Below are 27,066 nucleotides of genomic sequence, written 5' to 3'. Positions count from 1 at the left end.
GTATAGTTCTCATTCACCAAGGACTGCTATCTTCAACTTTCACACATCACCATTTGCTTGGAACACACATAACCTATTTATGACATATTCTGCTGACCAATGCATCAGGTGTGTCATTGATATAGTTCAGCACTGCACAGCAACATGTTCACCCCTTTGACTGTTCAGTGCACACCAATGTCACATCCTGCTTCCCTGTCCTCTGCACTAAAAAGCAATGCAAGGCACAGAGGCTGGCAGCATGTAATTAAATAGTGTGCAATATGAAATAGATACAGGCTGGCAGACTCCAAGTAAATGATCACTAGGAAAGCAAGCTAAGAGCAAAAGATGCATCCTGTGCAGCTGCACGAGAAGCTTGTATCCTTGCACGTAAAGCTACAGCAAATAGCTTGCAAGTCATAGATATTCTTGAGATCCAAAGCAAAGTGTTGAAGGACTGAAGTTGTGTGAATTGGTCAAAAAGCAGGCATGAAGTGGTGAGGCTGCTAGGTTGCTGCTGCTGCTGACTTACATGGACATGGAGCATGCCTGATCATTGCTCTAAACAGGCAGTTTACTCACGCCTGGAACAAGGAATGAGCTGCAGCCATTAGGTACTGCTTCTGTTTTATCTGTCAGGAATTAAGACCATTCAGTTTCTAGAGAAAGGAGAGAATTGGAAGTGGCATCTAAATAAAGTGAGTTGTAAATACATAGAAATGTGGTTATCACTTGATCAGATGGGCCAATGGGTTGAGGAGTGCTGGATGGAGTGTAATTTAGATAAATTTGAGGCGCTGTATTTTGGGAAAGCAAATTTTAGCAGGATTTATACACGTAACAGTACAGTCCTCGGGAGTGTTGCTGAACAAAGAGACCTTGGAGTGCAGGTTCATAACTCCATGAAAGTGGAGCAGCAGATAGATAGGATAGTGAAGAAGGTGTTTGGTATGCTTTCCTTTATTGGTCAGAGTATTGAGTACAGGAGTTGGGAGGTCATGTTGCAGCTGTACAGGACATTGGTTAGGCCATGTTTGGAATATTGCGTGCTAACCACTGAGCCACCGTACCGCCTAAGGCATACCTAATAGGAAAAAGATTGGGCACAAAAATGACAAATGGGAGAATAGTTGAGAGTTGGAACCTGTTCATTATAATTTTCTGAAGCCTCCATATGCTGCTATGTTCCCTCAGGTGGCATGGTGGCTCACTGGTTAGTACTGTTGCCTCACAGTGCCAGGGACCCTGGTTCAACTCCACCCTTGGGCAACTGTCTGGGAGAAGTTTGCGCATTCCCCTGGTGTCTGTATGGGTTTCCATCGGGTGCTCTGGTTTCCTCCCACAGTCCAAAGATGTGCAACGTAGATGGATTGGTCATGCTAAATTGCCCATAGTGTTCAGGGATGTATAGGTTAGGTGCATTAATCCAGGGAAATGGTAGGAGGATGCGGCGGGGTGTAATGCTTTTCAGAGGGTCAGTATGGATGTATTGGGCTGAATGGCCTGTTTGCACACTGTTGGGATTCGATGGAACCTTGTTGTCTTCTCTGCTTTTCCTGTTAAGAACTGATTTCCTGTCTGGTTTATTAAGAAGTAATGAATGCACAGTTAGTCACATCCAGATTCCAGAAATCTCTGATTTTGTAAGAACCTCACCTACCTAAATCCCAAAACCTTCCTCCAGTCCCAACCTATGCAGTGAAAACGGGAATTTGGTTTTTGCACTTACCTCTATGACTGTGACCAGACTGTCTGTAATATTTTCCTTCCCACATCTACAAGGTTACCTCTACCATCTATCACGAATATTCATTCTTGGCTCTCCTCTCTTGCTGATCGACAAGCTGTCCGTCAGTGGCATAAATACAGAGATGGAGCCATACTTAACACATTAGTGCAAATACACAGTATTGTACTACACTGCCACTTTTCTCAATTCTTCACTTTCATCCACTGATACATCCAGTCATCAGATAAGCCTCAATTTCATCCACTGAAACTATGATCTTTGTTCCTGCAACATATCCTGAATACTTGTCACTGATTTAGGACTCTTATTTATCCCTCTGTCTTCGCGACATGAACATAACTGTTTACAAGTGGCTACAAGTACCTGGATTTTACTTGGTGTTGAACGCACAGGTCAGATTAGCAGTTGTGCTTTAGTCATAACAATCCTTGTAACAAAGCCACAATAGATCAAAGTTATTACAAATATTTTACATAATAAATAAATTTAATATAAGAAACACACATATACTACACAGAAAGGCATATAGTTTTTTTCACAAGTTACAACATATTCAAGTAAATAACTAAGTTCTTCCAGTGGTTTAGTTAAGCTGAGCAGCAACGCTACACAGACAGACGTGTGCGCACACACACATGCACACACATACACGTTCTAAGATTGATTTCTGCTTTATGCTCAATAATAGTGGCGGAGTAGTGAACAATCCAAGATTCAACTCACAATTGTCATCTAGTGACATCTGTTGGAAAAGTAAATGCACTGCTGCCAGATAAAAATAGATTCGGTTTGGCTCTGGTTCCTCATGGTCAAAGCAGTCTATCAATAGTGTAGAATTACGGAGAATTGCCACTTGGACAAAATACCTGCAGGTAAAATGTGTTCGTGGAACCACATTTAAGCAGCAGTCCATTACTATGGGGAGTATGAAAAATAGCAAAGAAATGTTTGCAGCCTACCTTTTGTATGCATAACACTACAGCATATGCTAAATACAAATTTGAAAAATGTACCTTTACATTATCAAAGTTGACTGCACAAGTAGATGATGCACGAATTCCAAGTTTATCTTCTTTTTTTCCCACTTGCAGGCCTTCAGTGTCTTTGTCTACAATGAAGCATGTGATCCCTCTGTAACCCTGGATGTACAAGACATTAAATTAGGAACATTAAACTAATTTTAATAATATTTGTAATAAAGAAGAATAGTAAAAAGTCAATAATTTTGTTGTTTCAAAAAGGGACAGTTTCATACCTGGTTACTCAGCAACTCAATGGTGATGCAATTTAACTGTGAGAAGGGATGGGTGTGGGGGTGAGCAAAGTTCGATGCTGTCTCAATTTGAATAATACATCAGAAAAAAAAACTGAAGAACAGAACAATAAAGAAAGACTGCTATTTTATTTTTTGATCCCTGACAAGACTGCGAAAATTGTATTAAGTTTTATATTGACCAGGAATCAGTACGATTTTCTTTTGTTTTAAGACAATAAAGTTTAACATATCAAGTACTCACTAAGAGAGCAAAGCCAAAAGATCCTACTATTTTTAAAAAATGAATTAAACTTTATTATAAAGTTAAGAACAGTAAAAGAATAGAGTCATAAAGTCAGAGATGTACAACAAGGAAACAGACCCTTTGGTCCACTCGTCTAGATATCCCAACCCAATCTAGTGCCACCTGCCAGCACCCGGCCCTCCTAACCCTTCCTATTCATATACCTTTTAAATGTTGCAATTGTACCAGCCTCCACCACTTCCTCTGGCAGCTCATTCCACACAAGTATCACCCTCTGAGTGAAAAAGTTGCCCCTTACGTCTCTTTTATATCTTTCCCTTCTCACCCTAAACCTATGCCCTCTAGTTCTGGACTCTCCCACCCCAGGGAAAAGACTTTGTCTATTTATCCAATCCATGGCCCTCATGATTTTATAAGGTCACCCCTCAGCCTCCGACACTCCAGGGAAATCAGCCCTAGCCTATTCAACCTCTCCCTATAGCTCAAATCCTCCAACCCTGGCATCATCCTTGTAAATCTTTTCTGAACCCTTTCAAGTTTCACAACGTCTTTCCGATAGGAAAGAGACCAGAATTGCACGCAATATTCCAACAGTGGCCTAACCAATATCCTGTACAGACACAACATGACCTCCCAACTTCTGTACTCAAATACTTTGACCAATAAAGGAAAGCATACCAATTGCCTTCTTCACTATCCTATCTACCTGTGACTCCACTTTCAAAGAACTATGAACCTGCACTCCAAGGTCTCTTTGTTCAGCAACACTCCCAAGAACCTGACCATTAAATGCATAAGTCCTAAGATTTGTTTTCCCAAAATGCAGCACCTCAAAGTTATCTGAATTAAACACCATCTGCCACTTTTCAGCCCATTGCTTACTATATACCTCTTATGCTCACATCCAAATAATTTATATAAATGATGAAAAGTAATGGACCCAGCACCGATCCTTGTGGCACTCACTGGTCACAGGCCTCCAGCCTGAAAAACCACCTTCCACCACCACTCTCTGTCTTCTACCTTTGAGCCAGTTCTGTATCTAAATGGCGAGTTCTCCCTATATTCCATGAGATCTAACCTTGCTCGCCAGATTCACATGGGGAAACTTGTTGAACGCCTTACTGAAGTCCATAAAGATCACATCTACCGCTCTGCCATCATCAATCCTCTTTGTTACTTCTTCGAAAAAACTCAATCAAGTTTGTGAGACATGATTTGCCACACATTAAACCATATTGACTATTCCTAATCAATCCTTGCCTTTCTAAATACATGTACATCCTGTCCCTCAGGATTCCCTCCAACAACTTGCCCACCACCAATGTCAGGCTCACTGGCCTATAGTTCTCTGGCTTGTCTTTACCTCCTTTCTTAAAAAGTGGCACCATGTTAGCCAACCTCCAATCTTCTAGCACCTCATCTGTGACTATCGATGATACAAATCTCTCAGTAAGAGGCCCAGCAATCACTTCCCTAGCTCCCCACAGAGTTGCAGGGTACACCTGATCAGGTCCTGGGGACTTATCCACTTTTATGCGTTTCAAGACATCCAGCATTTCCTCCTATGTAATATGGACATTTTTCAAGATGTCACCATCTATTTCCCTACATTCTATATCTTTCCGCAATATTTATATAATTTATACTATAACATTCCAATTTAACATGACGTAAATATGGGTAACTGTGGCTGAATACGCCACATAGCAAATTAAGTAGTGAATGCAGTCAAAACACGTCCACTGAGGTGTTAATAACACTGGGTAACCACATCTCAGCAAAACATTATCTCCTTCACAAGGTATCCAATTCATCACTGATTGGCTGTATTCTGTTCCCAAGAACCTTCATCACAAAGCACATCAGTATATAAAGTACAAGATTATTTATTTCTATCAGTTGCTCAGAGTCTGAGATTTTATGATAGTGAAGAATGAATCTTAACATTTTGATTGCATGTTTAGAATTACTACGTTGTCATGACAATTGCTTTTTCATTTTGTATGACCCTCCTCTTTATAACATACCAAAACTCTTGAATAAAAATTAATCCCTGCTGGTATAACATCTCAATACCCTTAATTTTCTCTAAGACCTGCATACAAAACAATTCAAATGTACAAAGAAAAAGGAAAGCAAATATAGTACCTTGCAGAGCAGAAGGATTATCATATAGAATTGAAGATGAAGATTTTTCCCCGAGACTGATAGGGGCTCTATCATCTAGTAGTGAATTTTTCACATGAACCACTTAACACAAGAACACCTATTAACTTGCTACAAACATGATCTAGCACTACAGTTTGGAGTCCGTGAATAACACATCCATCATAGAAGGCAAAATCCTTGTTTTTTTTTGAGATTTATCATAGTCTTTATCCTCTTCATCAAATGTAATTTTGAGGGCAATGTTGTCCAGTTTTTGACAGTTCATCACATTATAATAAGATAAGAATTGGAGAGGTTTGACAATGACTTCACAATGTTCAGCACCATTTTTGACTCCTCAGATATTGAAGCAGTCCATGTTCAAATACAATAAGATTTGGACAATATCCAAGCTTGGGCTGATAAGTGGGAAGGTAACATTCATACCACACAAATGCCAGGCAAATTACCATTTCTAAAAAGAAACAATCTAAACACTTGCCCTTGATATTCAATGGTGTTACCATCACTGAATCCTAGACTATCCACATCTTTGGGGTTACTAGTGACCAGAAACTCTACTGACTCAGCACATAAACACAGTCGCTACAAGAGCAGGTCGGAGGCTAGAAATACTAACTCACCTCCTGGCTCCCCAAAGAGTGTTCACCATTTACAAGGCAAAAGACAGAATGTAACGGAATACTCCTCACTTGCCTGGATGAGTGCAGCTCCAAGAAACTTGACATCAGTCTGGAACAGAGCAGCCCACTAGACTGAGACCTGATCCACAAGCATATACTCCCTCATCTATTGAAGCTCAATAGAATCAGTATGTACCACCTACAAGATGCACCGCAGAAATTCAAAGATCCTCAGACCTTCCACAACCAACACCCCTTCCATCTCGAAGGACAAGGGCAACAAATACAAGTTCCCTCCAAGCCATTCACCATTGTGACTTGGAAATATATTGCCATTACTTCATTGTTGCCAGGTCAAAATCCTGGAATTCCCTCCCTAAATACATTGTGGGTCAACTGACAGCATATGAACTGCAATAATTCGAGAAGGCAGCTCACCACCACTTTCTCAAGGGCAACTGGGGATAGGCAATAAATACTGACCAGCCAGCAATGCCCATGTCCCACTACTGAATGAATTTTTAAAAAAGTTAGAGTTAGGCAATTTATGCTGGCCTGGCCAGCAACACCCGCATCTTTTGAAATAAAAATAAATATGTGCTTGTTAATAAGAGAGCTTTTGGAATAGAATGCACAACGTATAAGTATAGTTTGGTGAATTTTAATTCAAAACTAGAAGCCAACTGAATTTAACTCTGATGGTTTTGACAACCTCGGACCAATGTTATGATAAGGAAACCCCCTCTGCTAATTTAAACCTGACACATAGAAAAGCTCGCCTTATGCTATACAGAGGATCCTCGATTATCCAAACGAGATGGGGAGGCACTATTCTGTTTGGATAATCGATTATTCGGTTAATTGATTCAATGTCTTTCCTCTGGGGCTCGGAGTTTTCTGAAGTTTCCTTTTCTTCGCTCTGCCTGCCTTGCTCCCTCTCTCTGTCTCAGGGTTTCTTTCTGAGCAGACACACACTGCTCAGTAAGGGACCTGTAGCATTGCTGAAGCTCCCCCCCCCCCCATCAGTTCAATGGGATTGACGCAGGCGAGCACTTGCTCAGTCCTCTCCCCATTCAGGAGACTAGGCAGCAGCAAACTGCTCGTGAGTCCCCGCCCGAGACCCCTTCAACCCTGACCGACGCCCCCAACCCCACCGTCGTCCAACCCCCACCAACCCACACCCCCGTCTGAACGCCCCGACCAATGCCCCAACCTCCCCCCGCCCCCCCCTCCCCCCCGCCCCCGACCACCTCCATCCCGGGCAGCTGGACTGGACACCAACAGTAAGACTGCTGCTGCCTTTGGAGGGTGGGGGAGTCTCCGCACATGTGTGTGCGCGCATACGCTCACACACACAAAATGTTGTATTGCAATATTTTGACAAGTTCCACCTTTGCCCCGTACAGGAAAATGTTGGAGAGATTATCTGGGAAGGGGGGCTTCAGGGTAACTCCAGGGAAAGGGTGGGGCAAGAGAGAGAGAACGAGAGAGAGAGAGAGGGGGCTGGAGGCTAGTCATTTGGAGATGGTAAAAAGAAGGGCTTTTGCCCGAAACGTCGATTTCGCTGCTTGATGGATGCTGCCTGAACTGCTGTGCTCTTCCAGCACCACTAATCCAGTATTTGGAGATGGTGCCTGGGCTCCCATCAATGTCCAGGACTGTTCTCAGCAATATTTCAGTAACCAGAGTTAGTTTTTAATCATTGTAAACAAAAAGGCACGATCAGCGTTGGAAACACGTCTTTGATGTAATGTTTCTATCAGGAGCTCAATAGAAACCCAAATAAGATTTACAAACAAGTAATCACGTTTCAAGACCAGTCAGCTTTGTTGACTCACCTTTGCAGATTTACCTCTGTATTTTCCTGAGTCGTCTCTTCTTCGGACTTCTGCTGCACACGTTTTCTTATGGACAGCTATCTTTCAGAGACCTACTTGGCTAGCAGTCTATACTTGTTGGTGATTGGCAGTTCTCTCTCTAACTATTCAAAATGTCTTATTTTATACTCCAAAACATCGGATCATGTCATTGGTTTGATGTCATTCCAAACAGTAAAATTCAAATTCGATTGGATTTTGATCTCGGAGGCATAATTTAAACTGACCAGCCAAATTTGATTTAGCAACACAGCACCAGGTATTTGTGTCAACCAGATGTTACATTTTTAAATTGTTCAGCACACTCTGTGCTTTCAGTCCTTGCTAGCTTCCTCTCTCTCTTAAAAGGTACAGTACACACCTACACCTTCATAACAAAATTGATATGTCATCCAAGGTATAGAAGCAGAAGGTTTTTGAAGATTGGTGTGAAAGCAAACCTGCCATCTGAGGAATAAATACCTAGTTCTCACACAAAATCACCAAGCTCTTTAAAAAAAAAGCACCATAAAAGATACCATGGCATTTCCAGCTTGAGAAAATTACAGAGAAAATATCCCTGACAGTAGGATGAGCAGAGGAAAGGCTAGAGAGACAGTGTAGAAGGCAGAGCATTCCAGAATTTTGAGAGACTAACATTTAATTTATTGTTTTCTTATCACTTGGATTTATATAAATGGGACCTGTGTTAATTGGAACAGTACACCAGTAGAATTTAGTTCAGTTAGGGAACAGTTAGTAATTAGGGGGGAATTATTCAGTTTGTTAATAATTCTGTTCATTTGTTCACTGTTTAGGATTAAATAAGTAAGTTGTTACTTCTTACATCAAAAATGGAGATCAGGGATTTTCTTTCCTTTAACCATTCTCTTAGCAGATTAGGCGGGTTTGGAAAGTGTGGAACTGGAAATGTACAGCAGGTCAGGCAGCATCTGAACAGCAGGAGAATTGATCTTTCGGGCGGGGGGGGGTGGTCGAGTGTTAAATAAGAGGGTGGAGGTGGGCTGATGGTGGGGGGCCGCGGGGTAGCTGGGAGGGAGATAGGTAGATGGAGGTGGGGGTGATGGTCATAGGTCAGTGGGGAGGGTAGAGCAGATACGTGGGAAGAAAGATGGACAGGTGGGACAGTTCAAGAGGACAGTACTGAGTTGGAGGGTTGGGTGTAGGAGGGACTTATGACCAAAACATTGACTCTCCTGCTCCTCGGATGTTGCCTGATCAGCAGTGCTTTTCCAGCACCACATCTTTTGACTCTGATCTCCAGCATCTGCAGCCTCACTTTCTCCCAGATTAGGAAGGGCAAGGCAAACTTCTCTGGATGTTTTGGCTTTAATTATTAGAAGGGAACCTCTACTCTCGCCATACCAGATTGGGACTGGTGTTTCAGGTTAGTTATCAGACAGGTTTGACCTTTTTCCCTTCATTAACAGTATTATGCTGCTTCAGCTACATGGATGGTAGTTCTTTATTAACTGAATAAAATTCAAAATTATCCAAATGATACACAAAGACATGCACACTAATCTATGTCAAATTAAGATAGATTTTTCCAGAAAACCGATGTGCATGGTTTTGCATTTATTATTAAATTATCATTTTTGCAAATACGAATTGTTTGCTTTGATACTTACAGCAGAGAAGTTAGCATTTGCCATAACAAGAAATATTCCAGCATTATCAGCATTACTAATCCACATCTTAGAGCCATTCAGGACATAATAATCTTTATGCTTTTCAGCACCAGTTTTCAAAGAGAATGCATCACTTCCAGACTCAACTTCAGACAGACAGAAACTGCCAACCTAAAAAAAAAAGAAATATCAAAAATAGTCATTAAGATGCCTATAACATGCTAAATGGTCAGAAGGTCCATGCTGGAGACTTATTATCTTAGAAAAGGAAATGCCAAATTACAAATTAGCTAAATGTTCAAAATTATCTGCATATTTTTCTCTTTGTCTTTTTCTTAATTTCTTACATGACAACAATTCAAGATTTCACACCAAGGTTTTGATCTGGACTCGGGTCTCTGCCAAGGAGCCCACATTTGGGAATAAATAATTATGTATATTTTCATCTTATATTCTGGGTTCCCAGACACTTTAACATACAGAAATTTGTTTTTTTTATTATTAGATTCCTGCTTTTGTTGAACTAATGGCATTTAAAGCTAATTAAATATGTTTATTGCAGTATAGTACCTCAACCACAAACTGGCGTTGTCCAAAAGCCAGACACAGTTATATTGATAATTTCTCATTATAAACAGGTTGCACTGATATATGGAAGTGAAAAAAAGCATGAAAGATCTATTAAATCTAATGCATCAGTTAACTAATATCAACAGTGACACAGCCATTAACCTGAAATGCTTTGCGATCGTATCAGTTTTTCTGCGCTTCCTAATGTTAGGTTAACGTGTTCCAATTTGAATGAACACATTTGGATTATTTGTTTAAACTGTCAAGTTCTGAAATCACAATGTCCTGAGGCTGCTGATTTTGAGACAATGTACTTTTGTTAGCATTAGATGTTTTTCTTGGCCCAGTAGTACCTCTACTGTGCTAGAGGCAGACAACAGTCCATTATATAAATACATCATATCTAGGATAACACTTGGTGCTCAGAGTCAAAAGGCATGTGCTGGATAAGCACAGCCGGTTAGGAAGCATCCGAGGAGCAGGAGAGTCAACGTTTTGAGCATAAGCTCTTCATCAGTACTTAGTGCTGTTAACGAGAGAGATGTCATGTTTTGGATGAGATGCTAAAAACGAAGTGCCATCTAGCTTCTTAGATGAATACAGAAGTCCCAGGGCCATATTCAAGAAAAGCAGAGGAGTTTCTCTGGTCAATATTTACACCTCAACCAACACTATGATCTGATCACTTTTCTCAATTCTGCTGATGGTACTTTGTGTGCAAATTGATTGTTGTGATATAGGCCAACATGCAATGATTGCATTTCGAAAGTATGCAATTGGTTGTTGAGCAAAAAAGTGTTGTCTTGATACATTTTTAAAAGTTTTGAGGAGATACAAAGTACAATATGCATGCAATTATTTTTCAATTGTCTTGCTTCAGATAGCTGAAATGAGAAAATTAGAAATTAGAAAATGGATCATCAATATTTACAGAGGACCTACAGAAAAGTTTAAAAAGCACAAGTAAGAAAATACATAAAAGACAAGTTGATTAAGGATCTAGCCTGGCCACAACAGTCTGAGCCAGGTTTATTGCTAAAATTCAAAACTCAGCATGTGAAGAAGTACATTCTTTGAAATAATGTTCATGCATATTGTAATGATAGGGCTTGATTAATATGTAAATAAGCCTCTGAGGTAGGCAAAGAAGTAAGGGCAGCACGGTGGTTAGCACTGCTGCCTCACAGCGCCTGAGACCCGGGTTCAATTCCCGCCTCAGGCGACTGACTGTGTGGAGTTTGCACGTTCTCCCTGTGTCTGTGTGGGTTTCCTCCGGGTGCTCCGGTGTCCTCTCACTGTCCAAAGATGTGCAGGTCAGGTGAATTGGTCATGCTAAATTGCCCGTGGTGTTAGGTAAGGGGTAAATGTAGGGGTATGGGTGGGTTGCACTTCGGCGGGTCGGTGTGGACTTGTTGGGCCGAAGGGCCTGTTTCCACACTGTAATCTAATCTAAATCTAAACAGTAACTGGAAGTGTGATCTCTGTAGTCACGTGTCAGTCTGTTTGCTGTAAAGTTTGTTCCAAGAGCTACTCCAGGCAATAATGTCTTTATTGGCTGATGGTGTATATATATATATATATATATATATATATATATATAAACTGTCCAAATATTAGCAGGATGGACTTCCAAAAGCTTCTTAAACAGGCATTAATTTTCCATCTTTAGTTGCTGTTCAGAAGGTGGTGGTAGTGGTAAGTTCATACGCAACAATCTTCATGTCTAATCAGCACGGTTTTTTTCCCCCGAAATATATATTTTAATTAGTTTGAAATTTGAATTCAATAAACTTGACAATACATTAAATTAACACAGGGAAAATAGGAAAAAAAAATGACAATTATACATTATTTTCACTTTAAAGGTGAAGATGAATAGGAGAAATACTTACAGATTATAAAATAAGACCAGAAGAGAATTGTTTAAAAATTAAAAACAAAGTAAATAAAACAGAGATGCAAGGCTAGACGATGTGTTGTACCTGCATGATGTGGGAGCTAGTGGACCCAATTGTAGTGCATAGCAATTGTTATGAACCAAACCAAATCCCCTCAACATATATTAAGATAATTTTAAAATAAGAAAAGAAAGGGGAAGAGTAAGGCATTGTGTTCTGGCTGCAATTCAATTGGTCAAACTACCAGGCTTGAAACAAAACACACTTTATTATAACAATATAATTAAAATAGAAACAAATTAAAAACAAAAGGATTGACTTAACTGCAACTCTATCAAAAATGCTTAACAAAATAATACATATTAATGAGTACTAAGTAACTGTTTCAATATAGTAACATCACATAAACAGACCTTTGGCAAAGGCAAATTCAATGAAATAGATTGTTTCATGTGCAATGCTAGCAGCAGGAAGAGAACCCCAGCTTCTAGCTGTAATAGAGAGAGAAATAAGAGGATCCAGATCTGCTTAAAGACACCAGGAGCTGCTACTGAAGGCTCAAACAAAAAAAAATCCTGTTTCTGTCAGAGCTTGATGCCACCCATGCAGACTGATTCTTTTGTTCCAATTTTTAAAAACAATGCAAAGCCTCACCAGCTGTTTATTGGCTTTGAATCAGGCTACTCGTTACCTGTCTCAACCTTTCTTCATTAAAAAAAATGCCAAAATATACCTCTTAAAATCACTGTATCATTACAGCCTCCACATCTGTATTAAGCGTTGGTTGCTTGAGGAACTCTACCTGAGAGCTGATGAGCTCAAGTTTGAGTTTCAAACATGGTGACGCACTAGGGAGGAGGTAAGTTACCTAGATGCTGTATTTCAGGAGTCAGTTAACATTCCTTAAATTAACAACCTCAAATTTGATCAATGGTCAGGGACTGGTGGGTGAGATGACCAGAGAGAGACAGGTAGAGTAGCTCAAGGGGGTGTAGAGGGGATGAGCAAACTGACCACAGCGTCATGGCATGGGGAGCCATTTAACAGGAAGGGAGAACAGAGAAACTTAATAGTAATTGAGGATACTATAGTCAGGAGAATCAACACTATTCTCTGTGGCCTGGATGGAGAGTCCCAAAGGCTGTGTTGCCTACCTGGTGGTTGAATTGAGGATATCTCATCTGGATTGCAAAGGAACTCAAGAGTGTGAGGAAAACATTCCAGTTGTTGTGGTCCATGTATGTACCAACATACATGGTAAAAAGAGGAAAGAGTTTCTGTTGAGGGACTGTGTGCAGCTAGGAGCTAAATTAAAATGCAGAACCAAAAAGGTAATACCTTTTTAACCTCAGATCTACCAAAGCCGCAAGCTAATTGGCACAAGGTCAACAAGATTAAAGATGTAAATGCATAGTTTAAAGATTGGTGTGGGAGAAATGGGTTCAAATCCTTGGGACATTGTCACCAGTTCTGGGACGGGTTCTACCTGAATTATGCTGGGAACAGAGTACTGTGGTTCGTATGACTACAGCTGCAGAAAGGACTATAAACTAAATAATGAGGGGGGGGGGGGGGGGGGGGTGACTTCAGCTGCATGGAGAATTTGAAAGTAAAAAGTAAAGGAGAAGGGGTAGGATTCCAGGTTATTGATGAGTTGATTATTACCAGAAAACAAAAGGAAGGGACAGAATGTGCAAATGTACCAAGGAACAATAGAAGTGTAGGAAGTGCAACAATAAAGCAAACTTAAAGACTTTGTATCTTAATACACAAAGCATGGAGAATAAGGTAATGAATAATGGCAAAAATCAAAGTAAACAATACAACCACATAGCCACAAGGAAATCAAAAGCGCGAACTTAACATTCAGGAATGTTTGACCTTCCAGATAGACAGATGAAAAAGGTGGTAGGATAGCACCTTTAACACAACTAAAAGCAGACAGTTGAGAGAGGTGACCTAGGCTCGGATGATGTAGATTTGGGTGGACATAAAAGACAGCAAGGAAAAACGTGACATTGATAGGGGAGTACAGAGCCCCAAACAGTTGCCACTCAGAAGGAAAGACTATAAATTAACAAAGAATAGGAACGTGTAAGAAGAATAGAACAATAATTAGGGATGACTTTAATTTTCATGTTGATTGGGTTAACAAATTGAAGGTGGTGGCGAAGGTAACAACTTCATATAGTGAAACAGACATAGTTGCCAAGAATAATATGTTATGGGCCAATAAGAGAGCAGACTCTCTTAGATCTGGTAATGAATAATGAACCAAGTTTAATAAATGACTTCCGACTAAAATCAGTGATAGCCCTGAAGATCGGGATAAATTCAGAATCTTTTCTTAGATTAGATTACTTACAGTGTGGAAACTGACCCTTCGACCCAACAAGTCCACACCAACCCTCCCAACAGCAACCCACCCAGACCCATTCCTCAACATTTACCCCTTCACCTAACACTATGGGCAATTTAGCATGACCAGTTCACCTAACCTGCACATTTTGACTGTGGGAGGAAACCAGAGCACTCGAAGACGCATGCAGATATGGGGAGAATGTGCAAACTCCACAGAGACAGTTGATTGAGACGGGAATTGAACCTGGGTCTCTGGCGCTGTGAGGCAGCAGTGCTAACCACTGTGCCACCGTGCCGCCCCTTTCTTACATACTGTGTGGAAACAGGCCCTTCAGCTCAAGCAGTCCACACCGATCCTCCGAAGAGTAAAGTAAAACTAAAAAGATAATAAAGACAGAGAAAATAAAAGCTTTAGAGGGCAAACCAGCAAGGAATATAAAAATTGGAAATAAAAGCTTCTTCACATACATAAAAAGATGAGAGAGAAATCAAAGTGAAGACAAGCCCCTTAAAAAATATAATCTGGGGAGATAGTTATGGCAAACAAGGAAATGGCACAGGAGTTAAACAGATACTTTGCATCAGTCTTTACAGTGGATACTTTGAATATTCCATTAATACTGAAGAGTACGTGAGAGGAATTAAGCACTGTCACTGTTAAAGAGGAAAGTTAGACAAGCTAATGGGTCTAAAGGTAGATATGTTCCCTGGCCCTGTTGACTTCCATCCTAGGATTCTAAAAGATGTAGCTAGAGAGATAGTGGATGCATTGGTTGTAATTTTTCAAAACTCCTTGGACACTGGAGAAGCACCAGAAGACTGAAAACATGCAAATGTGACACTCCTATTCAAAAAGGAAAAGGGGCAAAAAGATGGCCACTGTAGGCTGATTAGCCAAACATTTGTTGTTGGAAAAGTAGTGGAATCAATCATTAAGGAAGTAAAAGAACATTCGGAAAATCATAATCTAATCAAGCAGAGTCAGCAAGGCTTCATGAAAGGGAAATCACGTTTGACCTAATTTATTAGCGTTTTTCAAGGAAGTCTCAACTAGAGTGGATAGAGGGAGATCAGTAGATGTGTGACATTTGACCTTCCAAAAGGCATTCGACAAGGTACCTGACAAAAGGTTAAGTCAAAAGATGAAAGCCCATGAAAGGTAATATATTAGCACGGATAGAGAATTGGCTCATGGGCAGGAAACAATGAGTGGTGATGAGCAATTCTTTTTCAGGTTGGTAATCTGTGACCAGTTGGGTTCTATAGGAAATAGTGCTGGACCACAACTATTTACAGACTATATTAATGACTTGGAGGAAGGAAGTAAATGCATTGTAGCCAAATTGTGCAGACGACACTAAAATAGGTGGCAAGGCAGGTGGTGAGGGGGATACAAATGGTTTACAGAGAAATATTGACAGGTTACTTAATTTGGCAAAGAGATGGCAAATACAATATAATGTGAAAAATATGAAGCTGTACATTTTGGAAGGGAGAAGAAATGAACAGTATTATTTAAATGGAGAAAAACTGTAGGTAGTTGCAACACAAAGGAACCTGGGGTACTTGTGAACAAAAAACAAAGTTCGCACAGGTGCAGAGATAATCAGAAAGGCTAATGGATTAGATTCCCTACAGCGTAGAAACAGACCCTTTGGTCCAACCAATCCACACCACCCCCAAAGAGTAACCCACCCAGTTCTATTTCCCTCTGACTAATGCACCTAACACTATGGGCAATTTAGCATAGCCAATTCACCTGACCTGCACATCTTTGGGCTGCAGGAGGAAACCCATACAGACACAGGGAGAATGTGCAAACTCCACACAGACAGTCGCCCGAGGCTAGAATCGAACCTGGGACCCTGGTGCTGTGAGGCAGCAGTGCTAACCACTGAGCCAAGTGGGTTGACTAAGAGCAAGGAGGTCTTACTGCAAATGTACAAAGTGCTGGTGAGACCACACCTGGAGAACTGTGAACAGTTCTGGGGTCCCTTCGTTTCAGTAAATATATCATTTAATTTGAAGCAGTTCAGAGAAGATTCACTAGATGATCGCTGGTATGAGGGTGTGTCTTATGAGCAAAGACTAAACAGGTTGGGACTCTACCCACTGAAATTTAGAAGAATAAGGGATCTCATTGAAATATATAGGTTTCTTAAGGGTAAATGTTGAGAGATGCTTCCCCTCATGGGAAAGTCTAAGATGAGAGGGCATAGTCTCAGAATAAAGGGGTGCCAATTCAAGACTGAGATAAAGACAGTTCAGGAAATACAGGAGATAGCTAGGCAACTTCAGTGTGGGAAAGCGCCTGGCCCTGATGGTCTCCCAGGGGAGTTTTATAAGGAGTTTATAGGGATTCTGTCAGGACCGATGTTGGAGATGTACAATCACTCCTATATGCATGAATGTCTACTACCATCTTTGAGAGAAGCTAATATTTCCTTAATTCTTAAGAAGGAGAAGGTTCCTGAGGTTTGTGCCTCATAAAGACCCATTTCTCTATTAAATTCAGATTTCAAGATTCTGTCTAAGATCCTGGTGCTGAGATTGGAAAGGGTGTTGCCCCACATTATTAAAGAGGACCAGACAGGCTTTATAAGGGGCCGCAGGTCCTCGAATAATATTAGAAGGTTGCTGAATATGGTCCACGTTTGTCAGCAACGATCGATTCAGGGGTTGGTGATCTCCTTCGATGCAGAGAAAGCATTTGACTGGGTAGAATGGCCGTATCTTTTTTATGTCTTAGAACAAATTGGGTTGGGTGGAGTCTTTGCTAGGTGGGTGGAGGTTTTAATAACACCACCCTCTGGCTGCGGTCATCACCAATGGGGTGAAGTCAGGGAATTTTAGGATTGGTAGGGGTAGTCGGCAAGGCTGCCCCCTCTCACTGTTGTTGTTTATGTTGGTGATAGAGCCGCTGGCAGAGGCCATTTGTCAGAATGTCCACATAACCGCTCCAGAAGTGGGATCGAGGGCACACAAGCTTACACTGTATGCGGATGCTGTCCTTCTGTTTTTAATCGATCCCGATGACCTCTGTACCCCATTTGATACAATGTATCAATTCATTTGAGGCTATTTCAGGATATAAGATTAATTTTGCAAAATCAGAGGCTATGCCTTTGGGGAACCTTAAGGATGTGCCAGAAGTTGCAGGTGGCCCTACGTTCCCTTTTAAGTGGTCATGGGCAGGGTACCTAGGCATTTTTAATCACTTCCAAGTTTGATCTGTTATTTCGGACTAACTGTGCTCACTTGCTCGACAATATTAGGCGAGATCTCCAGAGATGGGAGGCTCTTCCAATTTCATGGCTGGGCCAAATATCTCTCAATAGGATGAATGTTCTTTCTCGTTTGCTTTATCCCGCGCGTATGCTCCCTATAATGTTTCCCAGGTCAACGCTGCGGAAGCTTATGGGGTGGTTTAGTTCCTTTGTCTGGCTTTGTGGGTGGCCCCTCACTAAACTTACTAAATTGCAGTTGCCTCAAGGAGGGGAGAGGAGTTGATTTCCCAGACATCAGGAGGTATCAATTAAGTTCCCTGCTGTCCTTTGTGATCGGGTAGGCAACGATCCAAACTCAATATGGCTGGATATTGAGGCCTCCCAAGCAAAGTGCCCTCTTATTAACCTGTTGTTCATGGATAAGATGAGGACAGTTATGGACCACTGTCGGAACCCCATTCATTAGTACAGTCAAGGCATGGAGGGCGATGCATCAGAGTGAGGGTTGTTTGTCCATGACTTCACCACTTACACCTATAGTTGGCATGCCAGGGTTCCGACCAGGGATGTTGGACTCAGGGTTCAAACTATGAGCAGCGAGAGGAGTTTCTAGTTTGGAAGACTTGTGCGAGGGGGAAATTATGATGTCTTTTGAGCAACTGAGCCGCAAATACGGGTTACCCAACAGAGATCTTTTCCGCTTTTTTTCAGGTTAGGGATTTCATCCAGAAGAAGACTACGCTTCTCACTAAGCCCGATACAGAGAGGTTCTTGCTACGTTCCACCATCACCCTTTCGGTTAGTGCCCTCTATCGCCTGCTGGGTGGCAGGGCCTGGCAGGATATTAACCGGTTATGAGAGGTCTGGGAGCAAGAGCCAGGAGTGGAGATCTCTTCTGAAACATTGGAGAACATATGGGAGAATACTCGAAAGATCTCAATCTGTAATAGGACATGTGCTACGCAGTTAAAGGTTCTGCATAGGGCTCATCTGACACCAGACCGTCTGGCGAAGTTTAAAAAAGGGGCTTCTTCAGTGTGCCCCAAATGTAAAATAAGTATAGGTACTCTTACCCATTGTTTCTGGACATGCCACAGGCTTCGTGTTTATTGGAACACTGTGGTGGGAGAGATAGGGAGGGTATTGAGGACTGAAGTCAAAGTAGACCTGATATCTCTCCTCTTCGGTCTACCGAATTTACCATCTTTAGACAGGCATGTGAAGAAACTATTTAATATTCTTACATACTGTGCACAGAATATTCTGATGAGTTGGGTGTCTGAGAACCCGCTGGGCTTGCTGGGATGGCAGAAATTAATTATGGAGCACATTCCCTTGGCCTTTTTTTACAAACATGGTGCACCATTTTTATAAGACATGGCAGCCCTACTTGAGTTATTTGGATATACATTTGTCAGTTATCGTAACTAGGGTGTTTGTTTAACCAGGATGGTTCGATTTGTCAAGCCCTGGGCCCTGGAAGGGGTCTCCTGAGTTAATACGGGTATATATTATATATATATATAAAATGTATACATACATACAATGCTCCCGTTCCTTTGTTTGGGAGCTTTGCGCAGAGCATGTTCTGTGTTTTGTGGTTTCTTTTTTTGCGGTGTTGCATTGCTTTGTATTATGGGGTAGGTTAGTAGTTGGTAGACAGTAGTTGTATTGTAATTTGTGTATTTTTTGTTTTTATTATACTGATATTTGTTATAAAATTATTGAAAAATACAATTAATATGTCTTTAAAAAAGTTAAAAAAATTTGCAAATAAACATATTTACAAAAAAAATGACTGAGATAAGGAGGAATTTCTTCTCTTAGAGTGAGTGTATTTGGAACTCCTTGCCATAGAGAGCTGGAAGGGCAGAATCCTTGCACATACTTAATACTGAGATAGATAGATTTGTGATCACAAGGGAAACGAGGGCTATGGGGAAAGAGCAGAAAAGCAGACATGAGCAATGCTGATTGGCCATGATCCTAGTGAACGGCAGAGCAGGCTCAAGGGATTGAATGGCTTACTCCTGTTCCTATTTCTTATGGAGTTATGTTCCATAATGTTCAGATTTAAATCAACGAATACTATGGAAGACCAGTGTTATAGCCAAGGAAGCAATTTTTGAGAATGATATCATTGCTATAAGTTAAGAAACGTAGTAACTGATATGCAAAAACCACAGTGCATAAACAACCAGATAGTTTAGTTTTATTAACTTTGGATGAAGGCTAAATGTTGACCAGGACAAAGGAGTGAACTCCATAATTGTTCAAAACAGTGCTGTAGAATTTTCTTACATCCACTAGAATTAACTGATGAAGCTGTGATTTAATGTTACATTTGAAGGAACTCACTAATGCCAGAACAGTATTCTGTCAAGTATCAGTTTAGACTTTTGCGCTCAAGTCTCTGGAGTGTATCTTGAACTCACAACTTTCTAACTCAGAAGCAAAAGCAACATGAGTGATTCACAATTAACATTTGGGTCAAACAAGAGGAGCTCACTGATATGAGAATATACATATTCTTTATTATTTTTGAATACATATATTCAAATTGTGCTAACTCCCAAAATAGTGATAACTCTTACTTTGAACATTGACTTGCTGATTGAAAAATTAAACAGCTCAAACCTTGCATTCTGGCCTCATCATATCTAATGTTTGTTTTCCATTTATGTTGAGTGGAGAAGTGCAGTGAGAAGACTGGAGCTGTGACCAATTTTGTAGACAGGGCAGGTCTTCTGTACCATGTTTTTTAAACCAATAGACAATAATTATGGATACCTGACTGGTGCTGAACATCCCTTGCAAGTGAAATTCCAAGGTCCTCAGCTGGTGTTGCTGAATTGCACAGGAAAAAACAGTGGAAACTACTCCACTATCTCACCATAGAACTCTGATTACACTATGATATGGTTGAAAGCATTAGGCATGCATGTATATAACAAAAATAAACTTAGACTAATAGCAGCATTGCTGAGAAAATGTGTAATGCAAGATGCAAAGTCTGTTGTAATGCTAAGAAAGAACAGAAATGTATTAAGAATCATGGGTAAATGAAACCATCTTAATATTCTATGGACAATTGATCTGTCAAACTAAACATACAATTCTGACGGTCAGACAATAAAAACAAAGTTAAAAAGATATAACATATTTTAATTAGCTCATTTGCAAGTTTGCTTTTGCACATTTGTTGCATCCACAGATTCTTCATTATTTAAGGAAGGTTCAAAGTGCAATGGGAAAGTACTACTTCAAATACAACAATCCAGGAACATCAGTACATGGGCTAGGATTCTGTAACTCATTAATGTGACTTGGTAAAATGGAAGAAGTGGAGTTTATAATAAATAGGAGTAGGAATGTGCCATTTGGCCATTGAGTATGCAACCCCATTCAATAAGCTAATGCCTGATCTGATTGTTGCTTGAACTCTACTTTCTTATGTGGTACCCATTAGCCTCGAGTTCATTGTAGATCAAAAATCTGACTACTAATTCAGCCTTGAATATATTCAATCACCCACTTCCTCTTGCTCTCCAGGGAAGAAAAAAACAAAGACTAGCAACTCTGGAGAGAAAAGAAAATTCTCACTTTTGTTTTAACTTGGAGACAGGTTATTTTAAAACTGCATCCCCTAGTTCTACATGCCTCACAAATGTGAAACTAAATAAGTGCAAGGCATACATCATGTTAAAAAATGAAGTCATGGTTTCCTGTTGTCCAAGTGAAAATAGAAGATCCTGATAATATTGGAGAGAGAATTCAGACTGAATGTTGGCACATGGCCTAAGATTAATTGAAAAGCAATAGCTATAGTGTGCCTACAAAGTCACTGTCCTGTTTTAATAAATATTACTTAAGTAATGTTTCTCGAGTTACTGAACTAGACTATCTCCTGTTTCCTTATTGGTTAATCTTAAATTAACAATCGAATATTGTGATCAGAGTTCAAAATTGTAACTCAAATATCAATGATCCTTGATCCATTGAGGAATGGGTGGGAAAGAGTAGGGAGAAGAAAGTATGAGGAGCATAGGAGTTGTGGGAACAACAGGAAGGAGTCTCCCATGATCACGGTGTGCTGAGCACAGTGACAACACATAGCACAGGACTTGGATACATGCTAAGTCTGATAGAGAGAACAGCCAAATTTAAGAGATTGGGATTAGGTATAGAGCAGAAGTGGGAACAAACAGCCCTCCCTGACAGAATAAACCCCAGTCCACACTCCTACAATGTCTGTGTGCATAATCCTGTACCTGAACTATGATTGCCCCCAGAACGATACGGCCCACCCTGTTAACAAATAATTCAGTTGTAGCTTAACACAATATCACTAGAAATGAGGGCCATCAAATTAGTGTGTTCCTCTTCCCCAGAACCCAGCTTGAGCAGCATGGACGGCAGCTGGATTCGACCTAGTGTGAGGCTGAGTGATGACTTTTTTTCATTTTCTGATTCTTCTTCTTCTTCTGCAGACGTTGAACAATTGGCAAAGGCACAGCTTAAAGTCTCCTGCATCATGGCAACCAAACCAACCAGAACAACTGCTCCAACTATTTCAAACACCAGTTCCACTCCCCAGCCCTTGTTGCTACTCTAAAAATAGATCATTTCACTCTTGAAGCAACAAGAATAAAAGGGAGGGAACATGTGATTGGAAAAGCTGGAACAGCAAGGAGGGGAGACACAAAATCTATGACTGGAAAAGCAGCTCTCTCTCTCCTATGCTCGCTTCTCCCCAGTTCAACTTGGCAACACTTCTGAATCTCACTGGCAGCATAGCTGTGAATTTTTAAAATCCTTGTACTGTCTCTCAAAAGGTCAAAACACATTTAGAAGGGTGAATTTCAGAGATGCCGATGTCAAAAATGCATCAAACAACAGAAACATCTTATCCCGGCATAGTATAGCTACACACAATTCAAATGATATGTAGTTATTAGATTCTTACTGAATACTAAATAGTTTTGGCCTTTCTGACATTCTCATGATGAATGTGTAGTAAAAGCTATCAAGACATTAAAAAAAGAGGAGCACAGTAAGCATAATTATCGATGTGTCAACTCACACGTTCCTTTGCAACAATCTATACTGCATTTTATTTCTTACAGTTAAAAAAAGAGAATTGAAAGCAATGCTGTGGGCAAGATTTCAGTGTTCCTTCTAGAAGTGCAGAAACATGTTATATTTAGCGCATTTGAAATCTCCATTCACAGCTCACCATGTCCGTAGCTAGTCGAGGTAGATACATTCTTTTTTGATTCTCAGTCCCACATTTCCTCAATAATGTGTTGATGAGGGTGTTCTGTATGTCGCATACAACTGCAACTGATGGGTCCACTTTGGCCAACTCTTCTATGACAAGGATAGAGGAAAAGAAGCTTGATTCTGGTCCACCATACTGTTCTTCAATCTCAATTCCCATCAACTGGAAATGAAAGAGAATTAAAAGTGTGGAACACACAAAAATAAAGAGAATGGGCATGCTGTAAAGTTGACTTGCAACTATTAAGAATATTCTAATATGTAATCTGGAAATATGCACTAGGATAACTAAGTGTATGCCGTGGTGAGAGAGGATATGGATGGCTGGTTTGTGATGCAAAGTGAAGCCACCAGCACAGTTCAATCTCCACACCGGCTCAGGCCACCATGAAGGTTCCACCTTCTCAACATCAACTTTCACCAGAGGAATGACAACCCTCAGCTTAAACTCATCATCAATCATGTCCCTCTTTACGTGCTGAATGCAACACAAAAACATTCTTTTTGAGTAATACTGAAGACACTTAAATATTTGAAAAGTAAATGCCTGAAGTGTTAAGTCAAATAAAACCAGTGTCTGCTATTTCAGTCTGTCAATTGATATCGTCTGCATGACTGATTTCACATTTCATTATCAGTGTTGTGTTAGTCATTTCACATTTTAACAGAAACAACTAACTGCTTTGACATAGTCACACTTACATAATCACAATTACAATATCCCAGACACAATTATCACCATCCTTGTGCATAACCTCCCTTCCCATCCCTCAAATCCCTTCCCAGCCCCTCCCCCTTCCTTCCACCAACCAGATTCATACCTTTCATTGACCAACCAGGTCATATCCTCTACCTTCACCATCCTGCCCCTGCTATCTCCTTTATCTGTAGCTCCCTCTACACCCAACCCCAGTCCTGAAGAAGGGTTACACCCAAAACGTCAACTTCTCCATCTCTGCCTGGCTTGCTGTGTTCTTCTAGCCTCCTGTCTGTCTACAGTGGTGACAGCACAGCAGAATACTCAGGGTGTGACCCTCAGAGTTCTCAATATTGACTCTGATCCACCCCTCCCTTTGATTACAGGGAGATTTACCCAGAAGGAAGACAGAAAGTTTCATTTTGGAAACAAGGGCATGGAAGTGGATATGAAACAATTAAACCAGTTTGATGAATGGAGGGCTGAAGGGCAGAGTCAGAAACTGGAAAGCACAGTCTAACTGACTGAAGGAAAGTGTCTTCCATTTTTGGAAACAGAGTGGGCCATAAATCCACAGGGCCATTAGACCTCTGTGAGCATTGATGGGTTTGTAAGACATCAACGCACTCCAGCCTGTGGCAAAGTCCCAAAGCATCTGTACAGCATTTGCAGCTTCATTTATTTACTTTCCTGATCTACACCATAAAAATGCTGGAGGTCATTAAGCGCTTGTATTAGCCTGATACTGCATGGATAATGTAAATTGCAGGGTCCAGGTACTGCAATCTGTTTCAAACCGCAATTTCATTTACACTAATGAGAATGTCACCAACTGATTTCCCTGATTTATATACTAAACAAGTTTTTCTTGTGGAATTATGAAGTCATACAGCATGGAAACAGACCCTTTGGTCCAACTAGTCCACACTGACCATGTTTTTTTAACTAAACTAGTCCCAGTTGCCCATGCTTGGCCCATATCCCTCCAAACCTTTCTTTTTCATGTACTTATCCAAGTATCTTTTAAATACTGTCACTGTACAAGCATTCACTATTTCCTCGGGCAGTTCATTCCACACACGAACCACCCTGAGTTTTAAAAAAAGGTTACTCCTCATTTCCTTGTTTAATCTTCTCCTCTCCCCTTAAATATGCCTCCCAGTTTTGAACTCTTCCTACCCTAGGAAAAAGATTCTTGCTACTCACCTTATCTTGGCACCTCATGATTTTAATCAACCGCTATAAGGTCACCTCTTAACCTCCTAAACTCCAAAGAAGGAAATCCCAGCCTATCTTTTATAAGTCAACCTGTATTCCTAGCAACATCCTGGTAAATCTTTTCTGAATCCTCTCTGGTTTAACAATATCCTTTCCAAGGCAGGGTGATATGAACTACACACAGAACTCCAGAAAGAGGCCTCACCAATGTTCCGTACAACATGACATTCTAACTCCTGTACTCAAAAGGTCTGTGCAATGAAGGCAAGCGTACTAAGAAACTTCTTAATCACCCTGTTTACCTGTGACATAAATTTCAAAGAATTATGTACCCGAACCCTTAGGTGTCTATTCTATAATAATACCCAGGGCCCTACCATCAATTGTGCAAGTCCTGCTCTTATTTGTTTTACCAAAATGCAATACCTTATATTTGTCCAAATTAAACTCCATTGCCACTCCTCAGTCCATTGGCCTAACTGATCAAGATTTCTTTGTAATCTCAAATAACCTTCTTCACTGTCCTCTATGCCACTAATTTTGGTGAAATCTGCAAACATACTACATATGCCTTCTATATTCTCATCCAAATCATTTATATAAATGACAAACAAAAATGTGGACTCCGTACTGGTCCTTATGGAACACTGCTGGTCACAGGCCTCCAGTCCAAAAAACAACCCCTCACCACCACCCTCTGTCTCCTACCATCAAGACAATTTTGTATTCAATTTACAAGCTCATCCAGAATCCCATGTTTATTAAATTTACTAATTAGTTCCATGCAGAACCTTATCAAAGGCTTTCCTAAAGTCTATGTACACAATGTCTAACACTGCCTCAATCTTTTTGGTTACTTCCTCAAAAAGCTCAAGGTTGTGAGACAAATGTCCCTCACACAGAACCATGGTGACTATCCCTGATCAATCCTTGCCTCTCCAAATATATGTAAACCCTATGAAAATCACCTCCAACTTACCCACCATTGATAACAGGCTCACAGGTCTATGGTTTCCAGGCTTTTCTTACAGCTTTTCTTAAATAAAGGCACAACATTAACCAAGCTTCAGTCCTCGAGCACCTCACCCATAAGTATAGATGAAGCAAATATTTCTGCTAATGGCTCAATAATTTCTTCCCTAACTTTCCACAACGTCCTGGGATACACTTGATGAGGTCCCAGAGATTTATCAACCTCCAACACTTCCTCCCATTTTCTTCCTACATCTTATGCTCTTTTGGATACCTAGACAAGATGGTGGCAAGTTGCAACTGCCAGTTACCTACTCTGACCTCCCTGACAGGAACTGTAGCCCGCGAGATTGTCTCCACTACCAGGCAAAATAACAAACTGTATATAATGAAGTTGGATGAATGAGATGTTACTGTGTGTAAATAGACTTTTTTTTGCTCACTAGCGAGATTCTCGCCTTGTATTTGAAATCTTAGATGGAAAAAAATCAGAATTTTGTTCTGTCAATGTCATTGTTTTCTACACATTTTACCATTACTGCGCAAGTTTAGGGATTGGCAGATTGCATGCTATTTGGCTCCTAACACTTCATAGTCTATGCCATAAAATCTTTAAAAACTATTTTCTCAACAATTAAACAGATTTCTTTACAATGTTCTTCCTTTCTCTTTAACCTTTCGAATGTGTTTCACAACAGTTGACTAATTTCAATATCATGTTCTGTGAAAAGCCAATTAAAATAATTTGGGTTTGTATGACAGGTATTAAAACTCTTTGTTCTTTTCTACTTGTGGTTTAAATTAGGACATCAGTTTGAAAGAACAATAAGTAGGAGACAAGCCACTGCAATTGTCAGACAGCAGTCATCCGAAAAACATGACAGAGTTCACAGTCCACAAGGATATAACTCAGTTCTTGCTCATTGGTTTAACATTTCTGTCCAAGGATGGCACTTACTTGCTGCTCTGGAGTCTTAGGAGACATGCCTAGAGTATCACTGACATAGACCCCAAACCCACTGGCAACACTGAAATCAAATGCTTTCACCTATTACATGCAAATAAATATCAATGTTGGGAATGGTGATTCCAGTAGAGGCCTATACAGACTTTTGCTGTTCTTCTTAACTGAAATTCTGTATTTACTCAAGCTATAGGGGTTAATTTATTTTATGTAAAAGATGTATGGGTGTAATGGCTGGAATTTTGCACTAACAATTATGGATAATTTACTGTGCTCAGTTATTATGGTGTAGATTGGACAGCACCTTTTGTTTTCCATGCATGC

General features: G+C 40.4%; 1 protein-coding gene across 1 annotated transcript in view; it reads right to left on the bottom strand.

The window, feature by feature from the left end:
• acadsb (acyl-CoA dehydrogenase short/branched chain) overlaps positions 1-27,066 on the bottom strand; it is a 61,027-nt gene that overhangs the window by 12,607 nt on the left and 21,354 nt on the right. The window contains exons 4-6 of the mRNA XM_072557505.1: positions 22,848-23,054; positions 9,556-9,726; positions 2,746-2,871 (exon numbers count right to left, since the gene is read on the bottom strand). Coding sequence (XP_072413606.1) covers positions 2,746-2,871; positions 9,556-9,726; positions 22,848-23,054 — 504 coding nt within the window. The remainder of the gene's footprint in view (positions 1-2,745; positions 2,872-9,555; positions 9,727-22,847; positions 23,055-27,066) is intronic.

This window comes from Chiloscyllium punctatum, chromosome 38, assembly GCF_047496795.1.
Source record: "Chiloscyllium punctatum isolate Juve2018m chromosome 38, sChiPun1.3, whole genome shotgun sequence".
Lineage (NCBI taxonomy): Eukaryota > Metazoa > Chordata > Chondrichthyes > Orectolobiformes > Hemiscylliidae > Chiloscyllium > Chiloscyllium punctatum.
This window is presented reverse-complemented; position numbering and strand designations above follow the sequence as displayed.